The 23752-nt window shown below is 40.4% G+C and overlaps 1 protein-coding gene across 1 annotated transcript; it reads right to left on the bottom strand.

The window, feature by feature from the left end:
* Window positions 1-1044: 1044 nt before the first annotated feature.
* rab10 (RAB10, member RAS oncogene family) lies at window positions 1045-23517 on the bottom strand. Its single transcript, XM_080454171.1, has 6 exons — window positions 22768-23517; window positions 17348-17408; window positions 11946-12084; window positions 4106-4195; window positions 2543-2644; window positions 1045-2386 (listed from the first exon to the last, which is right to left on the bottom strand). Exons 1-6 carry the CDS (start codon window positions 22892-22894, stop codon window positions 2300-2302), a joined length of 606 nt encoding a protein of 201 aa, XP_080310297.1. The 5' UTR covers window positions 22895-23517; the 3' UTR covers window positions 1045-2299.
* Window positions 23518-23752: the final 235 nt, after the last annotated feature.

Here is a 23752-nt window from a genome sequence, read left to right as displayed (position 1 = left end):
TCAACTACTACACGGCAATCACAATCTGTCTATTGTACACATGTACATCAGTCAATGTAATAGAAAGCGTGATTGAGCAAAAATACCTCCTATTACTTTCAAACTCAATGCAGGAGGCAGTATAATATATTACATTTTTGTACTCTTTACATGACTTATGCTAATCAAACCAGTAGTCAATTTATGTGGAGAAACAGCACCGCCTAATGGCTATACCGGTATCTGACATCACATGCATACTGGACTTTGTTCTTCTAATTCTGAAGTGTCTATATTTACAATGGGCACGGTTTATCACTTTGCCCTACACCACTCAAGAGTCTATTTTGGCAGAAGACTTGCTATGGGAGCAGTTCTTGGGAAATGTCTGCAATGTGAATTATAACAATCAAAGAGGCACATGCCTCTGCTGCCTTATGGAAAAACTGAGTGAAAAAAAGGTTCATCTAGCTTATGCACTACCAAAAAGAGCCAGTTCTAATTTAGGAATCTGTGCCTCCCCTCCATTTCACACATACACGGTTACTTTGGAAAATTCATCTTATCTATATTCACAACTGTTCACCTAGTGATCAACCACTTGAGATGATAGTTTGCCCACTTGCCACCACTTGCCGTTTACAGGTCCGACTAGGAATCCTTTCACTGACTCTCGCAGGCCTCTAAAGAGCTCAACATTCAAATCTGAAGGAGCCAAGTAAAAAACAAGAGATGTCAAGTAAATATGAGCCAAAGTCCATAACTCTGTGGCACCTAACATGATGGGTTCAATGGGAAATTTCTGAATTCTAAGGATGCAAGAGAGGACAAAACAGTAACTAGACACTCTAGCCTGAATGGAGGTCACATGTCCCACCCACCAGTTCAGCATCTCATGACAGAACTGTCCTATCCACTTAATCAGAAACTTCCCAGTTCCCACATCTCATGAACCCATAAGAGGCACTGGAAATGGTAAAGCCATCAGTAGATATGCACTTATCTGTCATCTGATACACATTGAAATACAACACTACACATGAGACAGCATTGAGGACAAACAAGTTAACTTAAACAAGCTTATTTTTTTTAATGGATCTGCAAAATTGTTTGAATTTCCAAAGAGAACTTTTGAACCTCCCGCCCACAGTTACCCAGTGGCAAACGTTACACAACGTTACAGAAACGCTACAGAAACGTTTCCAACCCAAAGAAATCTGCATGCAGGAAAACAAAAAAACAACCCAAAAGAGGGGGAGAGGGGAGAAATCAAATATGTAAAATAAATCATACAGAGAAAAAAATAAAATAAGAACAACAATAAACAAGACATAATAATGCCGTTCTCTTGGCTGGAGGAGAAATTCAAACGCTTCTGCTTCAGTTCCGCTTCACAGGGAGGAGCCAGAACTAACAGATTAAATTGTAATTTCATTGGGTGGATATGGCTCCGCCCTCCACACAGCCCCGCCCCCTGTCTTCCATATAAGGCACAGGACAAAATAAACCCCACATACAAAAGGAGCTAGCCACGCCTCCGTCACTTGGTTACAAATTGTAAATGACCAAATACGGTTAGACAACAGAAACCCCACTAGTATACAAAATGTTAATCCTACATTTGTCTTTTTGTTTCATTTTAACTTTTTTATTTTGTTTTTTCTTTTTGTCATTTTCCTCTGGCTGAAAGTGAGGGTTGGGGCGGTCCAACCAAGGTGAGCTCAGGCAAAGGAAAAGATTAAAAATTGTGAGCTTGTCTTTTCACACTCTTTTTTGTTTTTAGCAATCTTTAAAACAAATGACAAGAAACATGACAAGATTTCTCTTTTTATCGGAAATAAAAATCAGAAAGCAGTGGAGAGTGGACGAACATGTGTGTGAGTGAGTGCGTGTGTTGGGGGGTTGTTAGACGAGTGAAGTGGTTCATTATTTACTTTGAAAGAAAGACAGAGATTAAAGCCAGATTTAAACGTTGTCGTACAACAGTGTCACATACCGTAAATAGCTACAATCTACACGTTTGTGATGGGTTGTGAGCTTGTAGATCTGCCTTTTTTGTCACGCAATACTGTTGTAAGACTGAGCATAAATTGGGCCCATGTGTCAGTGTGCAAGAAATCTCATGATACAGGTTAGGGGGCAAGAGAGTTAGAATTAGTCGTTAGGGACAGAGAAAGAAAGAGTGTATGCATGTACGTGACTGTGTCTCTGTGTGTACTTGTGTGTGTGTGTGTGTGTGTGTGTGTGTGTGTGTGTGTGTGTGTGTGTGTGTGTCTGTGTCTGTGTCTGTGTGTGCATGAGTGAGACAGAGGTGAGTTGTTCAACTGCAACACTTGCTCTTCCAGCCCGTGACTCCACCCCCGCTGCTGATGTCAACGTTTTCACTGTTGGGTTCTTTTACAGGCGTCTGTCAAGAGATAAGACACAAAATCCTATATCACCACATCTTTCCGATGATAGCAGTCAAATTACACACACATTTAGTTAATTTCCATTTATAATCACACCCACGATTCACCTTTCACAGCTGCACGTTTAGCAGTGAAAGAAAACAAACACGTACCTTTCTGAGGATGTCTTCTGCTAACGTGAGGAAAGCCTTCTCAATGTTGATGTTGGCCTTGGCGCTCGTCTCAAAAAACCTAATGCCGTGCTCCCTTGCAATCTGCCAAGGGGGAGAGAGAGAAGAAGACATGAGGAAATGTTAGAGGGGGTTGTCCCGGCCAAAAATAAAGTGGCCTGATCTCCTGTGTGAAGCAGAGGATCAGGTATCTGTGGGCTCTCTCGCACTCTCTGCCAGACCCTTTGGAAATGTGTGTGAGTAAGCAGATATGTAGATGAGGTTAATGTATCTGCAGCCTGACTGGTCAATGGTCACCAGTTGATGTACTTAAGAATCTTCAAACATTTATGGAATAGCTTTTATAATGGGACCGAACATGACACATGCCCAGCTCATGTGGAACATGGAGCACACGACTTTTAAGTGTTACCACAATATTTACTGGCAAAATCTCACTTCCCTAAACTGCTTTATTTGCTGAAATTTTGCAATGTAGATTCCTGCTCGATACCTTCATTCACTGAAATCAGACTTGTGAATAACAGGTTATAGGGGAAGCGACAGAGAAAGAGACAAAGACGAATTTAGTGGATTATTTTTCCATATGCTGCACAGTACCACTTAAGCGCTATATACTTTGTCGACGACGAATAGTGAACATAACCTCTACAATCTACAAGATCATAAAGCGTTGCGACGCGTTGTGATTTCAGTTAATGAAGTTATAGGACAGGAATCTACAATGCAGAATTTCAGCAAATAAAGCTGTTCAGGGAAAACATGACATTTTGCCAGTAAATATTGTCAATATTGCAATTTTCTTGATATTTTGAGAAAATATTGGCCTATGAAGACATGCCCAAAACGTTTGAAGGTGCTTAATGACTACTATTAGTGAGACATCATTCAGATGGGAGACATTTCACTATAATCACAGTCGGCTACCTCTAGACGATGAACCGCTGCAAGTTAACTTGCATAACAGCACTTCCGACAGCGTATACTTGGGGGTGGGGGTTACATGTACTTCTCTCCCCACTTCGATCTTCCCAGCCGTTATAAACCCATTTCTTAACCTCAAGGCTGTGGCTGTTATGTCCCTTTAGAGGAACCGTCTTCATTCAAGAATATAAAACATTTATGTGTGCATGCAGTCTAAAAATGCTCCCGTTACTGCCTTTGCAGGTTCAATGCTTGAAGGCTGGAACTCAAACAACTGCACAGTTCTTAAGAAATGTTCTGAGACCCGAGTGAAATCCATATGTCATGCACTCTTTAATTGTGTTCTTTAGCTAACTTTTCATGGGCCCATGTCCAAGAACGGGCTTACGTAAAAAACGCTTCATTTCAGATGTTGCCCTGTCAAAATACAGGTCCTGACTTGACATTGGAAGCTCCTGGCGTCCTGCTGGGATATTGGTGGTCCTCTTCCCATGAGGAAGCTAGTCTGCAATGAACACACAGCTCCAAAGCAGTATCAACATCAGGCAGTCAATCAACATGTGGCAGGGCCTCGGTGTCCAAACGCCGCCTATAGAGCTGAACCAGAGTGCACCAACTCACCTGCTCCCCCTTGGCTTTTGGTACGACCCTCTTGTCCTCCATGTCACACTTGTTGCCTAGCAGCATTCGCTCAACGTCCTCATTCGCATGCTGTAGAAAAGAAACAAATAAAGAAGTGGATTCATTAGATCACTGGTTCTCAAAGTGGGATCCGTGGACCCCAGGGGTCCTCGAGGGGGCCAATTTTGAAAAATCTTTTATGGGCATCCCCGGTACACAATCTTTTAAATGGGGGTCCACGGCCAAATACATATCAATTTGGGGGTCCTTGACATGACAATGTTTGAGAACCTCTGCAATAGATTAATTCTTTGGGAGTGATGTAGAGAACTTTAGCCGTGTAGTGGGTGTGTTTAGATGAGGTGAGAGTGTGTCTGCCAAAGCTATGTGGGATTTGTCTTTAAGAATTTGTGGAGAGAACGTTCATTATAGATATTGTCAAGAATCAAGGTTTATTTGTCACTACTACTCATACAGGCACAAGCAGGGACATGTGAGGTGCAACATAATAATGGTGATAAGAAAGATAAGAAAAGTAAGATAAGAAAAAGCATCGTCAAGAATGACTATAGTACCAATAGTAACATAAGCATAACAATAGAAGAGAATGTGCATTGCACAACCATGTACGTTAGTAAACAGATACCTTGAATATACAGTATATCCACACAATCACAGCAATAGCAACAACAACATTAGAGAAACTAAATATGCAACACGGCTTGCAGATACCTTATATACATTGTGCAATATAGGTTTGAGCAATACGCACAGGAATAACCGCAATTCGGAGTGCCAGCCCACTGAGTTTTTGTTTGTCCCCCAAAAGTCTAGACATTTTCTGGAGTATTGGTTGCAGCATGTCTGGTAACAAGACTAAAGCTGTCTAAATCATCAATCCCTGTTTATAGGCGGAGCAGAACTGGTTCCAATGCCAGTGTAAAGATGTCAAGTAAGAGAAAAAGTTGGGTTAAATCAAGCCAGGTCTGACCCACATCACCACAGAGGAGAAAAGATGGAGCTGCCTGTGTTGGTTCTGTGTAAAGTAAAGCTTGGAAGCTTTACTCTTCTTTTTTTTTTGAATTGCTCGGGCAAAAACCATGGTAACCACTCCAAGCATTTCACCCAGTGTGTGGAAGTTGGGCTCAGTGGGGGGCGGGAGATGGGCAAAACGCCTCTTGGCATTCATTCATGATGTTTCAACCAAGGAGCCTCCCTCACTCCTCTTTATTGAGAGAAGTAACCGAAAATTAGAGTCTGACCGATGACGACATCGGTAGTTTTGCCACCAATGTGGCCCCATGTTTTTTTTTAATCATTAATCATCATTAATTTACCTTACACTTGTCTTTTAGAAGTTGAAACTGCCATTTTACTAGAACTACCCAGTAGAGGTATACATAATATGTATACCTCTACTGGGTAGAACAAGTGAACTGCGTAGAAGTCGTCTCATTGATTGTCAGTGGCAGTTCACTGCCAGACAAGAAATAATCAGTTTGAAAACAATCTATGTTCTGTTTGTCAACAATGATCCAAATGGGAAGTTTATTTCAGCAGCTAGAATCATGACAGTTTGACATCGTTTGAGCCCGTTTTTGGTGGACACAATTGCAAATTCCCTTGTTGAAGTTAATTGTGTTCACCCGTTGTGCTGCCGTGTACAAGCTTATCCCCCACTAAGCATGGAGCGCCAGGCTGGGTTGCCTACCCAAGCCTGTGAAATTCATAGCTTTTTATTTAAACTTGAATACAAAGTGTATCAAATTGATTTGGAAACTTATCGGTTAAAACATCAGTTATCGGTGGTCTTGGACTCAAAAATCTGGCATCAGCCGAAAATATTGAGCTGTAATTTTTGTATTAGTACTATTTTACCCAGATACTCCCATATGATTTTAGTAGCTTGCTTGCACACAAACAGATGCTGGCAAGTTGAAGGGAGAGAGAGAAATGGTTTCATTTGCACAAATGCATAACAGCTAATGATGAAACTTAAGAGGTTTAAAGAAAACCTATTCAAACCACTTTGTGTCAACAATGTCACAAGCATAAACAAGAAAACCAATGATACTGAACAAGATGGCAATTTGAACCACAAAATCCCACAGATGCTTTTCTGCAGTGTAAAGCTGTTTACACCGGGTAAAGGTGGATAAAGAACATCTGTGGTAGGGCTGAACGATTTTGGGAAAAAATCTAATTGCGATTTTTCGGACTGAAATTGCGATTGCGATTTGATTGCGATTTTTTAATAATAAAATATAAAAAAAATCTTAAATTTTTTTTAAGTCAAGCTTCAGTTTAGTATTCACTGTGTACGTTTAAAAAGTAATTGGAAGTAATGGAACATTACCAAATGGCATACCATTTATTTACTGTTCTAGATTCTAATAAATAAGGATGAGAACTAAAAGATATGAATTGCTTCATTGCTTCCAACATGTATCTTCCAAGTACTTTTTTTCCCATGTATATATTTAAACATTTAGCTGGAATAGAAATAGCTTATTTTTGTAAACAACCCAACATTGAACTTGTTAAGTCATTAACTTATGGCTCAAGAAGAGAAGCTTTTTCTGAAATGAAGTTCAATAAATAAAAATTAAATTAAACAAATATTACCTACAACAAATTACCTTTTTGTGTAAACAATTCACAGCAGTGAAATAAGTAGGTATTTCACTTATGGCTAAAGAAGCATATTTACTGATATCCAGTATTTAGCTTATGTAGATTAACATTCAACTAAAATGTAACACTTTTTTGTCTCACAAGGCAAAGTCCTCTCCTACTGTACATTGTATTACTACTACTCCTTGGAAGTGAAAAACTCAGAATACATAACGCAGTGGTGGAAAGTAACTAAGTATATTTACTTAAGTACTGTATTTGTACTTTACTTGAGTATTTCTAATTTCCAATACTTTAACTTCTACTCCACTACATCTCAGAGGCAAATATTGTACTTTTACTCCACTACAATTATTTGAAAACTTTAGTGACTAGTTACTTTTCAGATATAAATTATAATATTGTAAAACCTACATTAACCACTTTGGCCCTATTTTATACCTAGGTTATTTGAAAATAGCAGATCTACAAGCTTACAACGCGCCGTGATGCAACGCGTTGTGAGCTTGTAGATCTGCTATTTTCAAACATTAGTACTTTTACTTTTGGTACTTTAAGTACATTTTGATACTTTTGTACTTTTATTCAAGTACATTTTGAATTTTTACTTGTAACAGAGTACTTCTACATTGCAGTATTGATACTTTTACTTAAGTGCAACATTTGAGTACTTTTTCCACCACTGTACATAACAGAAGTGACAAAGATACAGTTCATAGTCGCTTCTTTTGGGCTTGTTTTCATAGACAGGGTTGCTTATTTCTCTCACAAAACCTGGCAACACTGACCAGGAAGTGCTTTCCATCGTATTGTTTACATTGCATCCAACAGTAATAGTTTAATAATGATGGGAAAAATATAAGTTACACTTACAGAAACAAACATAGATAGGAGCAACACTACTACTACACTACTTGTGTCGCACCGAAAATAATGTTTTATCGCTACGCGCGGCATCAGGGATTTGCGCAACACGGCCGTTCGACAAACTTTAAATACTCGTAGCCGACGGAGACCTAACTCTATGAGAGGGACAGAGAGAGAGAGAGAGAGGAGGGGGGGGGGGGGGGGGCTCGCTGCCCTCTCGCTCCCTGTAGAGAGAGGCAGCCACTCTGGAGAGAAGGAGACAAGTCCCGCGGGTGCTCTGGGATTAATATGAATATTAAAATGATTTATTATGACAAAAAAAAAAAAAAAAAAATCGCGGCCTTTGCGATTAGCTAATCGCGTGGTTTCAAATCGCGATTTCGGTTTGAAAACGATTAATCGTTCAGCCTTAATCTGTGGAAACTGATGATCTTTAAATCTACCTTGAGACAGCTACAGCATTTTAACTCAGGTCTGCAGTGTGAAGACGGCTTAAGAGTAAAAAATCCCCTCAAGTTAAACGAAACGAGTCGATTGCTGAGAGGCTAGTTGATTGCTAGTGTGACAATCGAGTATTGATTCAAAGATTCAGAATGAATATGCATCCTGATTTTCTTTTATTCATGACAATACGCAACTTCACTGTTGTGCACATAAATGAATTTTGAGTTGCTACATGCAATGGCCAGTGTAACAATGTATAACTACTACACCACTGGTTGCAGGCCAAAGTTCAACCTCTTTTCTCATAAAGTTTCTACAGAAGCATGCGGTTTATTCCATTATGTTTATTCTTTGTTTGCATATCCTTTATTCTACCTTTGCCTACATTATATTGTGTACATAAACTTGATAATATTATTTATAATGTTTCTATATTTCCCTAAATTCATTTATAATTGAGAAATTCCAATTATATTTAACAAATGGGCTACCAAATTGAAAGAACAAAACAACTCCGTATTTATGGGGTCCTCCTCAATGCCTCAGTCTCACTGACAAAAATACTTATTGCTAGTGCTCCTTACATATTGGTGCATGCTCCTAAATTGTTGCTACCAATGAAAAAAGTAAATCCAGTAAAATCCAACACAATTTTTAACACTTAAGTGTTACTTTCCAAAAGTCTAGCGTATTAGGTTTCCAAATTGCACAGTCACTGTTGTGCCCCACAAACGACATCCATCTTCCACAGCAGCCTCATCTCGGTGAACAGCAAGCATTAACACAAGACATGAGGTTCAAGCAATAGCGACCAAGCATTCCAGATGAGCCCAATGCTGCTGACTTGCTCTCAACCCATCAGCCAACACAAAACAGGGTGCTCAATACTAACTGACTGTGATCATACAATAATCTAATAACATATTTCTTGCATTGTTTTCGGTTTTTAAATAAAAGAGGGGGATGAATATGACTGTTTTCAAATAAAAGAGGGGGCAGTGAGCGCAGATGTGCTAGAGGCAGATTCATAGACAACATTGCATTTTAGTCAAAGTCAAAGCACTGGAGTGGGCTATTAGTTAGACAGCAAAATATTCCCCTATAACCAGCAGTCATTCTGCAATGTCATCATTATGAAATATTGTCCCTGCTGGCAGAACTGTGGCTGATTTCATTGCAGACTGCATTCATTAGCCTACATTCCTCTGACCTTATGCCTGTTATAGGATGACACAGAGGCAGGCAGATGCTCGCTCACACATTGCTCAGTCCTCTATCTACCAAATTGGGATTTATACTTTGTCGTACAATCGTGTCGACATTTTCGGCAAGCGACGACATCATTGTACGACGGAATGTAAATTAAGCATGAGTCTCCATTAAAACATGTCACTGACTTTTAAGTGTCTCATATCTATACCGTGAGTCATGCAGTCAACATGAAATATTGCATAATAATGTAGGCTTAAGTGCAGACAGAGTGCATTCTTTTTTGATAACCGATTATTACGATTATTCCGCTTACCATGGCCATTTACCAACAACTGAAATGCAAGTAGCGTTTGTTCATATTTTGCGGCAATACGCTCTTGCCGGGCAGGCACCATCTTCGTTAACCTTGAAATAAACATTTTATTACTACTCCAGCACATGAGAAAAGCCAGAGTAATGACTACCAGCTGAGTTAGTCAGATGACAATAGCCACATTCTTCTCACACACACACAAAGTTATATTGATTATTTTTTTTGGGATTGGTTGCAGATCATTTTAGCTTAAATAAACATTAATATATTTTTAGTATGCGTACGAATTCAGATCGATGATGTGGCCTAGAGCAAAGGTGAGCGGTTAACTGAAAATAATGCCAGGCAATCATCATTGAGTATGCACATGACCACATTATAAAGAAAGAAATGTTGGTAATGGGGAGCACTAGTAGATAACACTATAGTACATTGACCACATAATTGCAGTGTCCCCAGTTTGATTCCGGTCTGAGACTTGTGTTGCATGTCATCCCCCCTCTTTGCCCCCAGCTTCATGTAGCACTACACTCTCCCGGTCTTAAAAAAGCAACAAAAAACTAAACAAATACAAAATACAAATCTATTTACGTAATGCGTCATAAAACAACATTTTTACATATTGGAAATGAATGTCCAGCAGCCAACACAACAAACTAATACAATTAAAATCAAGTGAATCTCAACTTGGCCGTTTCTTTTAATTCATTTGATATCTGTGTGTGTGTGTGTTTGTGCGTGCGTGCGTGTGCGTGCGTGTCCTTGCATCTGACACCTGTCACTGATAGCACACCTTTTATTCTGAACAAAGTTATTTCTCTCATGGTTACAACATAGCTCTGTGAAGCCTCAGCGTAACTTCCTTGGGCGGTACTTACGCTAAATTCCAGTACTTCCATTAAGACACTGAACAGGCTTGGTCTTGCCCACCGTGGTTACAACAACCTATCCCAGCTATGCCGTTTGAGCGTCTAAATGTATACAATGGAACTGATTAACTGTGGACTTAAGCATAATTAAGTCTACTCTAATGTAATTCAGTAAGAAGCACCTGCTCCACACTCCCACATATCACTACACTGGATTGACGAGCCCGGTTGGCTGCATTCCTTGAAAGCAGCACCTCTCACAATTCCAATGAATAAAGTAGAGATCCCCATGAAACAATTTGACAATTCCAGCCTGGTCTGAGGCGCTCGGCACAACAATTCTAAGTGATGAGTTGCGCAGTTTATTTGAACTTCCTCATTGTTGTGTTGCTGCCATGCTGCTTGTATACAACTCTTGATAGTATTGTGAGGGATCGTGGGGAAATGAAGAAAGAATGAATAACAATTCACTGAGCTTTATATACAGCGACACTGAGCGACTGTGCATCTGATGCATTGGTGAGTTCAAGCCATCAACTTAACACAAATAGTGAGCGATAGCGTGAGATGATTTGGACTGTTGGGTGAGATTAGGAGCAGGATCAACAAGTGCTTATGGTTAAACAGCCCTTTACGTTTACATCTAACAGAAGAGCCTACACCTTTGGTAAATTTGACAAGAACACTGGATTTTTAGAACATCATTGGTGGTAAAATTGACAAAATTGATTTTTTTTAAATAGCAGTGGCTTTCAGGCAGGGATGGAACTGACTAATTATGGGGGGCCCCTCGTCTCAATGCAAAGACTCCAGCTGAATTCTCTCCAAAAATAATATGAAGGAAAGAACATGACGGGGTTCACATCTTCCTTACAGTTTCTCAGGAAGTGAACACATCCCATAGTTAAACGTGAGGCACAAATTCGGGAGGGTTTAAAGTGCATGGTCCAGAGTTGTAGCGCACACTAATGAGATTAATCCATGACTAATGTAGTTGGGATGATGCTGTCAGGCAGGGTACTGCCTGCAACCCTGCATCCTAAACTTAGACCAAAAAAATAAGACTCTTTCAGGCAAAACAATTCAATTTCTCCATCTGATTTTGCCCAAGTGGCCATTTGACACGACAACTATAAGACTCGTTAAAATCGTGTTTAATTTGTGTACACTAATAGTCAAAACTATGAGTGAAGGTTTCCCACTTCATGTCATACTATAAAGTTAAATCTACCTCTTGAAAATGCGGTTTGAGGCGGTATTCTTTGTTGTCACAGATGTCCCCGTGTCCCCCAAAAAAGGGACATCTTGGCGTTGTACTTTACAGGCATTGAGGTTGCATGGCCACGTCCCACAGAGAAAGAAAAAGCACTCAAATGTTCTAAATTAATTAATTTCTACAAGTTCACAACGCATCGCTCTGTGACACGCTTTTACCCCCACCTATAATCACATCACATGCACACAATTGGGATGCCAGGGTTAAAGTGGTTATGAACCTCACCTCGTCAATGTTGCGCAGCCATTTGCTGATGTTTTCAAAGCTCTTGCCGTTGGTTATGTCGTAGACCAACATGATGCCCATGGCTCCTCTGTAGTAGGAGGTGGTGATGGTATGGAACCTCTCCTGTCCCGCTGTGTCCCTGCACACAAACAAAATGAAAGACAGACCATGATGGCATTTACTACACTTGTTTGAAGAAAAAAAATATCACACTTCTTTACACATGTAAACCTGTGATGTGACAATAAAGTTGATTCTGATTCTCACAAGCTCGTACAAGCAATCATTTGTAGTTTTCAGGAAAGGTAAGAAGGGTGGAGATGGAAAGAAAGAGCAAGGAACCAAATGTTTACTTTTCTTTACATTTATCAAATATAAGAAATTCAGTTGTGAGGATTGGAAAAATGAAAATGCTATTGATCAGCACCTCTGAGCAAACCCATATTAAAGTGGAAGGGATCACCGCAGGCTAACAATGTCAGCTGCATGTCTGCATCAACATACACCTCTGTCATGACATTTTCACATTATTGGACAACACTGTCAACAGCCATCCCTCAGTACTGAAGGAGACAGAAGCCTACAAGCACAAGAACCACTTAAATACTAAACGTCTTGACCGGAGTGCCCCAGGGTTCTATAAAAGGCCCCCCTACTATTTTCAATATACAATTAGTATCTTTGCTGAAAATAACAAATCTACAAGCTCACAACGGACGTTGTGAGCTTGTAGAGCTGCTATTTTCGCCATGTGGTTACATTGCACATGTTCTAATCTCAACACATCAGGACGCATGAAACTGGCTGCTCCTGGCTTTGGGTTTCACTGGAATGGTGATCCGGGGAGCCAGGCCACATCTCTGTGTGGGCATGCTCACATTGTGATCGAATTCCATCTCATCTGGATGCAGTCCAATCATAATGCGCAATGAGATGAGATGGGGAGGATGAGCATGAGCTAAAAACATGAGGTGGACACTGAATAAAACAAACAGATGTGTTGCTGTCCGGGTGTAGTCATAAGAGCATATTTCAAAATGACATTGAATTAACAAGTGCAACCACAGCTTAACTCATTCAGTGCCAAAAATATTTCTGGCTATATCACCCCTGTGCCAAGGCCAAAAATACATTGTAAAAAAAAAGTGCTTAGGAGCCGAGATACAGCCTTTTTCAGTAAAAAGTTAAACAAGAAGTGAATGGAGCAGCAAATCTTCAAATCATCATATCTTGGGTTCTGAACCTTTTTTTTCAAAAAAAGAATTTTTTTTGAGTTTTTTTTTTTTTTTTTTTTTTTTCATGACGTCTCAGACGTCATTGGCACTCTGGGCTTATGAAAAACGTATTGGCACTCAATGAGTTAAGGTCAAACAGAGCCATCTTTGAAGGACATTGGTTTACATTTCAGTTTCCACCCATGCCGATGCATGTAAACGGAGATGACTTTCTCTGCGTTTTTTCTGCCAGGAAGCTTCCCTGTGCTTTTTATGGCTTCTGTAGGTTGTAATGTACAAGACTTTTGTATCGTCTCCAGGTGAAGATGCTTAAATGAGTTCAGACTCTCTACATGGCTCTATGTGTTTGTTGTGCACTCAAAATATACTGAAACCCACCAATCTGTGTGAAACCCATAACACTGCTGATGCTGCCACTAACAATGCGAGCGGTTATTCGACTAACGGTTAAACAGTGCTGCCCCTACTAAATATTTACTCAATTCTATTGCATATACGTTGCATGTAGGTTGCGTCCAGTGAAACTGACATAAGAATTCAACTGGAGCGATGAGAAATCACATCCAATACAAACACTTGGACATGGGTGTCCAACACGAGTGTAACGCTAAAGGTAGCCAAACGCAAACCTGCGTTACCTTCTTGCTGCCTGCCGCCACTGTGATCCCGGTTGACATAAAAAAATAACCCATCTCATCATACAGATGACCGCAATAGACATGCTACCACAGTTTTGTTGGGCGTCAATAATCCTATGGACTCCTATCCAATGGAATACATATGGAGCATATGGCAGGTATCCACATTCATTGTGTCACAAATGTGTAGCCTATCATTCTACAAAAAAACAAAAACAAATAATGAAACAAGCTGTTTAAATATGATGTTTATCAATACTGCTTAAATGGAAAGAAAAATTCCCACCAACTTTTAAATCACGGGTTAATGATATTATGCATCCCTTGACTTTGGAGAAAATGTGTTACTCCACAAGGGGGTGTGCTCTGAAATTGTATACGATATGGCAACCTTTAACATGTATAGAGAGGATGAATGCTGCTGACATTAATGACCCCACTGTATTTGTTTTTGCATTATTATTTGTTGTGTATTTAAAATTTTTATTTAATGATACATATTCTACTGTGTATACTTAACTTCTTTGATTTGTTTTTATCCTCGTTTTACATTGTCTGTCTTATTTATTTGTTTGTATTGTCTTTCTTTTTGTTAATGGTACAACAAGATGCCAGGGTTGTGGCTCTTTCGGCGTGGGAACTTGGGGGGGTGGGAGGGGTAACATACGCTGTTTTTGTATGCTTTTGTCTTAATGGCCTGTAAGTGAATTGGAAAATACCAATACAGAAACCTTAAACAAAACACAAAAACATGTTTAACTGAAATGAATTAATCTGTAGGGCAGCCACAAGCATTTAGAGTTTATAAAAGAAATGTGCTGCCATTCAATTTCTGCCATACATTATGCACTCACTTAATTTGACCTACTTTCCTACACCACATTTAAAATCAGATTCTGTTAATTAAATATCATATGTTTTTAAATGGGATTTCATTTTATACACTCCGATATTGTTTTCCTGAGATTTGGCCTTATCCGCCTCAATACTGAGCAAAATATGCTCAGTATTGGCTATTTTTGGGGTCAGGGTGTTCCCTTAATTTGAGATTAATCAAATCGATGTTTTCAATACAATTGTTTAAATGTCAGTTAAATTAATCACTGCGCACATCCCTAGCTGCCAGTGACGTACAAGTGAGTGCAGGAATTACAAAACAGCTATAGGAAATACAGGGGAAAATAGATTAAACTAGAAAAAGTGCTCCTCGGAGCACAGGTCTCCGCCAGGTCAGGTACGTTATTGTGGCCTCCTGGTGGCGCTATAATAGGCCAATGTGAAAAGGGTGCCATTTGCTCAAGGGCTTTTCACTGCAATCGGACACTGCATTCATGATTTGAGGCATTTTGTTCCAAAAATATGTTTGCAGAATTAGACCTGCTGGTGGCGCTATAACAGGCCAATGTGAAAAGGGTGGCATTTCTTCGTCGGCCTAATAGAAATGTGCGTGTGAAATTTCACGGAAATCGCAAGCTGCGTTCATGATTTGAGGCATTTTGTTCAAAACGGAACAATCCTGCAAACTTTGGAAGCCAAGCTTAGGCAATCAGGATGGAATATGGGAAATTGGATAAATCCGTGTTGATCACATGACTATAGAGATACTGTGTACCGATTTGTGTGATGTTTGGACAAAATCTGTAGGAGTAGTATCAATAAATGTGTTTTGCACATATCGGCCTCCTGGTGGCGCTATAAACGGCCAATCTGAAAAATTTGGGCCAGAGGTTCTGAGTTGGCATCCAGGGAGTGTGCGTGCACAGTTTCGCAGCGGCCGGGCCAACGGTGGCAGAGATTAGCTGCTAACGGACGGACAGGACGGACGGACGGACGTACGGACGGACAGGGGGTAAAACATACTCTCTCGCAATGCCTTTCGGCCTGGCGGAGACAATTAGTTGTCTCTTTCTTGCTGGACATGCTTTTATTTTCCCCCTTCAGCCTGACTTGTACTGCATTGTACGACGGGAGTCGCCTGCCAAAAATACCCAATGTACAAGCTCACAATGTGTCACTAAATTGATTAATTGATTAATTCTAGCTTGTAGATCTGCAATTGTCGACGTGCGACACGTCATACGATGGAGCTTAAATTAGGCATTATAGTCGCATACACGCTGGGTGCACTGGTGCATTATATGATTGGTTCAAACTGAGCATCCAGACTGCATCCGTCGCCTGGTTTATAAGTAGACCTGGGGAATAATTATGCCGTTGGAAGTGTTATCACAACGTCTGTGGACCAAACATCAACATTCTAAATACATTTTCTTAAAACTTCCTTACACAAACCTCTACGTCCATTCACTGATATCAGACTTTGGACACAACAGAACAAAGGGCAATTATTTCTATTTGCACTGAAAGATACAATGATTTGTTTTATCTCCAACTGTGAATTTGTCATAATAGCTCTTTAAAATGTTCATACTGGTGAATTCACCATTGTACGACAAAGTATAAATCAGGCTTAGGCATAAGGATACCGCTTTCACATCAACAGTTTCTTTATGAGAAGAAGCATAAGCTTTGGTTAATGTCAGCCAGTAATAATTACTCAAATATCACTGATGCAGCATTCTAAACCGCTGCCGCTTTTTACATGACAGCGCTTTACAATTCATTATACTCCTTTTTTAATAAAAAATTACCCCATTTGTATACTTAAGAGTTATAAATGGCTGAATTAATACGGACATTGTGCAAACTATTTTATACTATTGTCTTTCACTTCAACACCACACAATACTGATTCCATTTTGTACATTTTAAAGATTGCATGCATCGATAGTCTCTAGTCATTAAATACTCAAAATCCTTACACCCAAAGCTAAATTTGCACAGACCCGAACCAGTCCAGGTACTCAAGATTTAAAATGTCATGTAAAACAGGTCACGTCAACACACCAATTGCATGTATTATAGAAATGAGTTTTAACACATTCACTGCCAGGGGCTTTCTAATGCTGGCAGGTAGCTTCTGCCAGCATTTTTAAGCATTCTGACTAATTTTTCAAGAACCACAGAATATTTATCTCCAGTATGATCGATCCCCTGATGGTTGCTAATCATGGGCTTCCATGAAAAAAAAAGAAAATGTCATCGTGACCTCCAGTTGAAAATAGCATGTTTCGCCAAAAATACATAGTAAAAACTAAAAGTACACAGGAGCTGAGATACAAGATTTTAAAGTAATAAGTTAACCAGGAGTGAATGGAGCAGTAAATCTTCGGATCACGTTATCTTGGGTTCTGGACGTCCCCCCCCCCCCCCCCAAAATAAATAAATAAAATCACAGACATATTCGTGAATGGCGGTGAACGGGTGCGTTTTAAATCACGGATATGTCCGTCAATTGCAGTGAATGTGTTAAAATGCTGATTTTGGGGCCGTCGCAATGAAAAGAATAGTGTTAATATCAATGATAGTTCATTGTGTTGCACATGCCACTCAAACCTTAACCACTCTCAGCAAGATGGATTGTACACAAAGAAATTAAAGCCACGTCTCAGAACAATGGTTGACTCACCATATCTGTAATTTGATCTTCTTTCCCTGCAATTCAACGGTTTTGATCTTGAAGTCTATTCCTGTAAAACAAAACACAAGAAAACTGAATCAGCTTGAGCCTCATTCAACATTGGTGTCAGAGTGCATCTGCTCTCCACACTGATTAACATACATTGTTATATATGGAACTCTGACATCACTGACATGAGGGGGGGGGGTCAATAACACACACCATAAGAGGGATGAATACTGCATGAGAGCAGTAGATATTTAGAGTGGTACCAACGGTATAAGGAAGAGATGAAGAATAAGTCCCAGAGGAAAGAGAGAGACACCCAGAGAGAGATAAGGAGATAAAAACAGGCAGTGACAGATATTCAGAGACAGAGAGAGGGGCAAATGGAAAGTGAGTGACAAGTGTTTCCATCAGGGAGACAATGGCATTATCTCTTCCTGATTCTGCAGTGTCATGGCCAGGCCCTCAGCCTATCCGCAGGCAGCACTGACCAGCATGTTCGTTCAGAATTACTGTCTGCCACATAAGAGTGGTTGGGTCAACCAAGCTATGTAAAGGCCAAGTACATGGGCAAGGTTTTGACTAATACAAAATTAAGTTGTATTAGTGCCAGTGAACAATAATATATTCACAAAAAGGATTTTACTTCTGCCATGATTTTATATTCAAAAGAATCTGACTCATTCACAACCTTTAGCTCTTTCTAAAAGGCAACATTGAACATTTACATTACACCACAAAATTACACATAACCTTTAGGAAAACTAAGTTGAATGATTCCATTACCGTGATGCAATCTGAAGTCTTCTCAAGACCTAATGTAACAAAGGGGCAATTTAGAGGGATAATTGAATAATAACCAACTGTCATTGTTCAAAATTAATAGTGGTCTTGATCTCTTCCTAACTTGTGAGCCGTCTGTTGAAATTGTCCAGTCAGTGATTGTTCTCAGAGAGGTTAGCTAGTAAAGTCTGAGAAACAGCTGTGTTCTAGGTGGGGCAGGGCCACAGAATAATGAAGAAACTTGCTGCCAAAGTGTGACTCACTGTGTTCTACACACACCCCTGAGAGAGGGAAGGAGAGAGAAAAAGTGAGATTTTGGGGGGGGGGGGGGGGTAGCACAAGGGACACAGATTTAACCTGTATTTGTTTGTAACTGTTGCACATCACCTGAAGTGAGGGCTGTGTAGAAAATCTGCTTATCAGATACTCATCTGATAAAGCACATTACAATAGCGTGTTGGAGACCTCTATGTGGAATATATCGGAAAACAAAGTGAGTGACAAAAAAAAGTGAGCAACTCGATTCCCCTCCTACACACAAAGAATGTCTCTCCAGCGGGGGAAAAAAAATTGTAGCTCAAAACTCTATATACATTGTTGTACGTGTTGTCAATAGCTAAAATAGCCGATCTACAAGCTCACAACACAGCCATTTTTCCCAAAAGTTCATCTATTTTCTGTTATGACATGCCCAGAATAGGGTCACAAGGGTTCATGTGGTTAAGAAAGAACCATAACCTTAATCCTTATTGTTCAATCAGAATGAACCAAAACAAACATCTCAGCTCTAGGCCTATATACTTTTCAGTACAAGGAAATGGACATGAACTCCAGTCTGCGCTGCATAGGCCAATACATAACCTCCAATACTGCAGGGAAACGATATGGAATCGGTGCATCTACAATCAGAAGAAAAAAAACATGTCTTTTTCATTTTACAGTATGCTGCCATTCATTTTATGAGGGGCAAATTTATGGTGATAAGCTGTACGGATTGGAAACTGGAAAATGGGTGTCCATTAAGAACCGAATGGCCATTCGTCCAAGACAGCTGTGGCAAACATTCCATTTATCCCTGATGGACCATGGATCCTCGCGTAGGAATTCCTCAGTGAAATGAGTCACCAGTTTCCATGCAAAGTTATAACAACATGCTACATGGGAATGGATTTCTGAACGCGGACACAAAAGCATGCCTCTTTTAGTGCTCTGCAGACTCCCCAGGTATATCAGAAGGAGAACGCAGGAAAGGGAAGGAGAGAGTAAGAGAAGATTATAAGGAGGGGGGGGGGGGTGTGTGTATCAGTGAGGGGAGTTTCCGGTGTGGTTATTTTGACAAGCAGCTGTGCATCTCTGTCTCCAAAAGTATGAGTGTTGCATGAAGAGGATGCGCCCACGCACTGTTATTTCTCAATTCTCACTCACACCAATTACTCTATGTACTGATTGACTGTGTCCCGGCTCCGCTTTTTCCTCAAGGAAGGCACAACTCTTCTGGTATTGCCTTCAGTATTTAGTTCAGTAAACATGTCAAATCATTCCCGTAACATGCAATACTCTGAATGGCAAATAAGGTCTTTGATCCACTTGCAAAATACAGGTTGCAGTTTAACCTCTCTGTGTTCGATATTTGCTGGCTGTCCTACAGTACTTCTGAGATGATCTTCTTTGGCTAACTTGCACCATCACACTTAAACCCTATACTAGTTGACTGGGGCCCCAGAACTCTACTAGGTCCTCTAGCTTTTTTCCCCTCAACACCAAATCTCTTAACTGAAACTTGATGATCACAAGCTCAACGTGTAGCAACACAATGTAGATCTGATATGTGTGCAGAATGTTCGCTCCAGAACAGGGACGCTAGGGTTCATAATATGGATACACAGTCATACACTGTATGGCTTAAGTACTGTGGTACACTAGCAAACTAAAGAAATGCAGCAGAAAGAGGTGCCAAACTGTGACTTTCATTTTTTTCACACAACAGAAAGTTAACCAATGTGCGTGTTTAGCTTTATAAAAAAGGGATGCTGTGTTTGGTAAGGTCATGGTTTTCAGTGGAAATGAAATATTTCGTACTTAGTTCCAGGATAGTCCAAGTCATATCATTCAAATTACACAGGGGTTTCCATACTTCAGAAAGAAACAATTCATTAAAAAAACGGATGTGATCAGTTTTTGCAGTAGTTTTTTTTTTAGGGAATTGTTTTTGGAGACATTCTTTCGGCCATTCCTATTCTGAATCTGTTCCTAATCTGAATACTTCAAGGTGAACATAGTTGCTTGCTATACATTAACTAGTGTACAGTTCATTAAGATTTGAGGAGACTTCAGATTAATTGGATGTTTTCTTTGTCAAATTTCCTATTTCCTAATAGTGGTAGAAGTAATGCTCTCTCTGTGGTGTTGCATCAGTACCAAATGAAGGAAACACTGACTAAGGTTTCAAGTGAAACTTCATGATTAAATATTGTCAAGCACCACAAAATAACCTCTGGAAAGAAAAACCTAAGGAAAAGATTGAATCAATCCAGCCATCTTTTGCCAGGAAAAGATAATCCTGGTACTCAATCTGAAGTTTCAGTTTGGGAAATGTATAAATTGAGTTTCTTGAACGGGGTTGGTTGGAAAACCATGTGTGGCCACTGGCTGCTGACTCAAAGTTTAATGGGCAATGAAAAGTCCAGAGTTTCCAAAGGTTACCAACTTGTCTGTCTGACCTCCTGATGGTGAAAATAGTAGATCTACAAGATCACAATGCGAAACAAATAGACCCCTGGGGGACCCCAGTCAACTGAAGTAGCCCATGTAGGGTTTAAGTGGGTAACATGGCAGTGGTTCTCAGTACACCAACAGATCCAATCCCAAGACTTATTTTGTGACACATTCTAAAACATTTTGATACAAGACAAACTAAAGCAAAACAGTGCACTTAGAGTCACAAGTAAACAGTAAATTCAAACTCGTGACGCAGACCTTTGTGGGATCAAAGTACAACGATGCTATACATCAACAACTGTAATCTAACCTGAATGTTATTATAAACAAAATTGCCCATTATGATGGTCTGTGCTTACAACTACTGCCAGGTCAGTTATCTGTGTTTTAGTTACCAGTACAGACAGCTGCTGCAAACTGCTGGGCTTGAAATGAAAGCTCAAAGAAGTGAAAGTGGGATTGAGCCACTTTAATGACCAACAAAGTCAAGGTTGGTGGAAGTTATTTTTGGCAGAGCATCGGATTCCACTCAGTTCTGGCATCAAGCATGGGATTAGCATCACTACGTTGGACACACACATCACATTTTGCACTCAATGACACACAACTAAGAGAATGCTTAAGACAGCTGGGCTGACTGTTGTCCTCCTGAACCCAAGTCTACGTTGTCACTACTCACTGAACTTAAGCGAAGGGCGTAAGTAAGTAAGTAAGGTGAGCTTTGATGTAGGCCATGCATGCATTGCATCAAAGCTCACCTTACTTACTGTACAAACTATGTCGGGGTCCAACATAGTTTGACACTTGCCTCATGCCAAATTGATGTTGGACACGCATGCGCAGACAGTAGGGGAAAGACAGGGGGGAAAAGCCAATGACGCCACCATGATTAATTGTTTATGATTTGTCTCTGGCTTGTTAGCCTGGCAGCTGGAATAGCCCACACGTTAGCCAACAGTCTGTGTGTGTGTGGGGAGGGGGGCTCTTAATTAAAAAAAACCTGCAACACATTCCGAAAGGCGCAGTGCGTTGAAAGTACCGAAATGACAATTCGTTGGTTATAAGACAGGGTCTTTTACCCAAAGAATTGTCTGACAGGGTCTTATAACCGTTTGTTAGATAGCTTGCTTTGAACTTGCAGTCAGTCCGTGCTAGCTGCTGTTAGCACGGCCCTCCTCTGCTAACTGAAGGCAACACTTCACGTTAACTTTTGGTTGACAGCTAGCCTTGGATCAAGACTTATCATAGATGTATTTTATAGAGTCTGACTTTGACTTTCGTATAGATACGAAAGTAAAGTAAAAGTCAGACTCGATAAAATACATCTATGATAGTCTTGATCCAAGGCTAGTTGACAGCCATCATGATGACAGCAAATTCCAGTAGTAGCACCTAACAACCGGTTATACTTGTAACTAGTACTAAAAAAAATAAATCATGTCGAAACTCGAAATACTACCAACATTGTTCTGCTACTACTATTTAACACGGGGGGGGGGGGACTACAAAGCACAACGATAAAACAGACGTTCATGTATAACTCCATAACGTTAGTAGGCCTCTGGATGCTACTACTTTTTTTTCTTCTCTTTTTTTTGCTTATATGCTCCATCGCAGGAAGGTGTCGCTGGCCCCAAAACTGAACAGATCTACAAGCCCAACAACGTGACGATCTGGTCTTTTTTTTAGGATGGTGGGGGGTGCAGCGACACTGCGCTTTAACCACTTAAACAACCCCACCATCCGTATTGTGGGGAAAGCTTTCGCAGAAAATAGCAGATCGACAAGCTCACAACGCAAAGCATCGCGAGCTTGTAGATCGGCTTTTTTCAGCGAACGCTTTCGCCACAATAACATAAAATACACTAGTATTAAGCCCTGAGGGACTACGGGTTTAAGTGGTTAATTAAGTGAACGCTTACCTATGGTGGAGATGAACGTTGTGTTGAAGGCGTCGTCAGAGAAGCGGAACAGCACGCACGTCTTCCCCACGCCCGAGTCTCCGATCAGAAGCAGCTTGAACAGCAAGTCGTACGTCTTCTTCGCCATTGGAAAACAACAACAAAAAACAGCTTGTGTTCACCAGACAAAAAAAAAAGAAAAGAAAAAGAGATCAATCAATCTAGCACGGGGTTAATCAGATCTATTAAAGCCAGCTCCTTTTCTTTTTTTCAGCCAACCCCTTGATGGGCCGTGGTGGATGGATCTGTTGATGGTAGAATGTGTTGGATCTTGTTGATTAGCTTGGCTAGCTACAAGGTAGTTTGCTTTAAATGACGTGCCCAAGAAACCGTGTCCAATAAGTAGCGTTATTTCCCAAATTCCACGATTTCGGCGTGAGAACAGAACATGTAAAACAATAGGATATCCTCCCTGTGTGATTCCTCTTTTCCACGCTTTCTTTCTCCCACACACACAGTACTGGGACAAAATGGCTCCCCTCTGCCCGGACTCACTCTTTCTTCAAACTAAATAGCGATCTAATTCAAATTCTTGGCACGCCCCGTCGTTCCCATTCCAGCCACAACCTCGTCCGAGAAGAGTCTGAAAAAACGACAGCGTGATAGTGTGTTGGGGTCGCGACGTTTTCCGCAGATATTGGGGTTTTCCTTTAGAAGATTTAGAAGCCGAAACAGACGACCGCCGTCGCCTTCGAATGGGAGCCACCACGGCGACACCCTAGATTTCCCAGACTCGCCCTTTTTCCCGCCCCTTCTGTCAAAATGCCCGTTTCCGATTGGCTTATGTGACTGCCTTTCAAATGAATCGACAAACCCGATTGGTTATTTTTCAGGTACTCAAGAGGTAAAGGGGCGTGTGTTAAATTGACATATAGAAAGGGCAAATGTTACTGCGTAACCACTTCGGACATGTGGGCTCTGATTCAACCATTACTCCAGTGTTGAA

This window comes from Gymnoscopelus braueri, assembly GCF_963280865.1.
Source record: "Gymnoscopelus braueri genome assembly, chromosome: 16".
Classification (NCBI taxonomy): Eukaryota; Metazoa; Chordata; class Actinopteri; order Myctophiformes; family Myctophidae; genus Gymnoscopelus; species Gymnoscopelus braueri.
The sequence above is the reverse complement of the archived record's forward strand: the minus strand, read 5'-3'. Positions and strand labels throughout refer to the sequence as shown.

Bases quoted from the DNA above. Each gene is read 5' to 3' on its own strand.
- rab10 (XM_080454171.1), bottom strand. From the start codon at position 22,894: ATGGCGAAGAAGACGTACGACTTGCTGTTCAAGCTGCTTCTGATCGGA. The intron at 12,085-17,347 runs GTGAGTCAACCA...GTTTGTGTGCAG, and splicing joins AAGATCAAATTACAGATATG to GGACACAGCGGGACAGGAGA. The intron at 2,645-4,105 runs GTGAGTTGGTGC...CCCCCTTGGCAG, and splicing joins CAAAAGCCAAGGGGGAGCAG to ATTGCAAGGGAGCACGGCAT.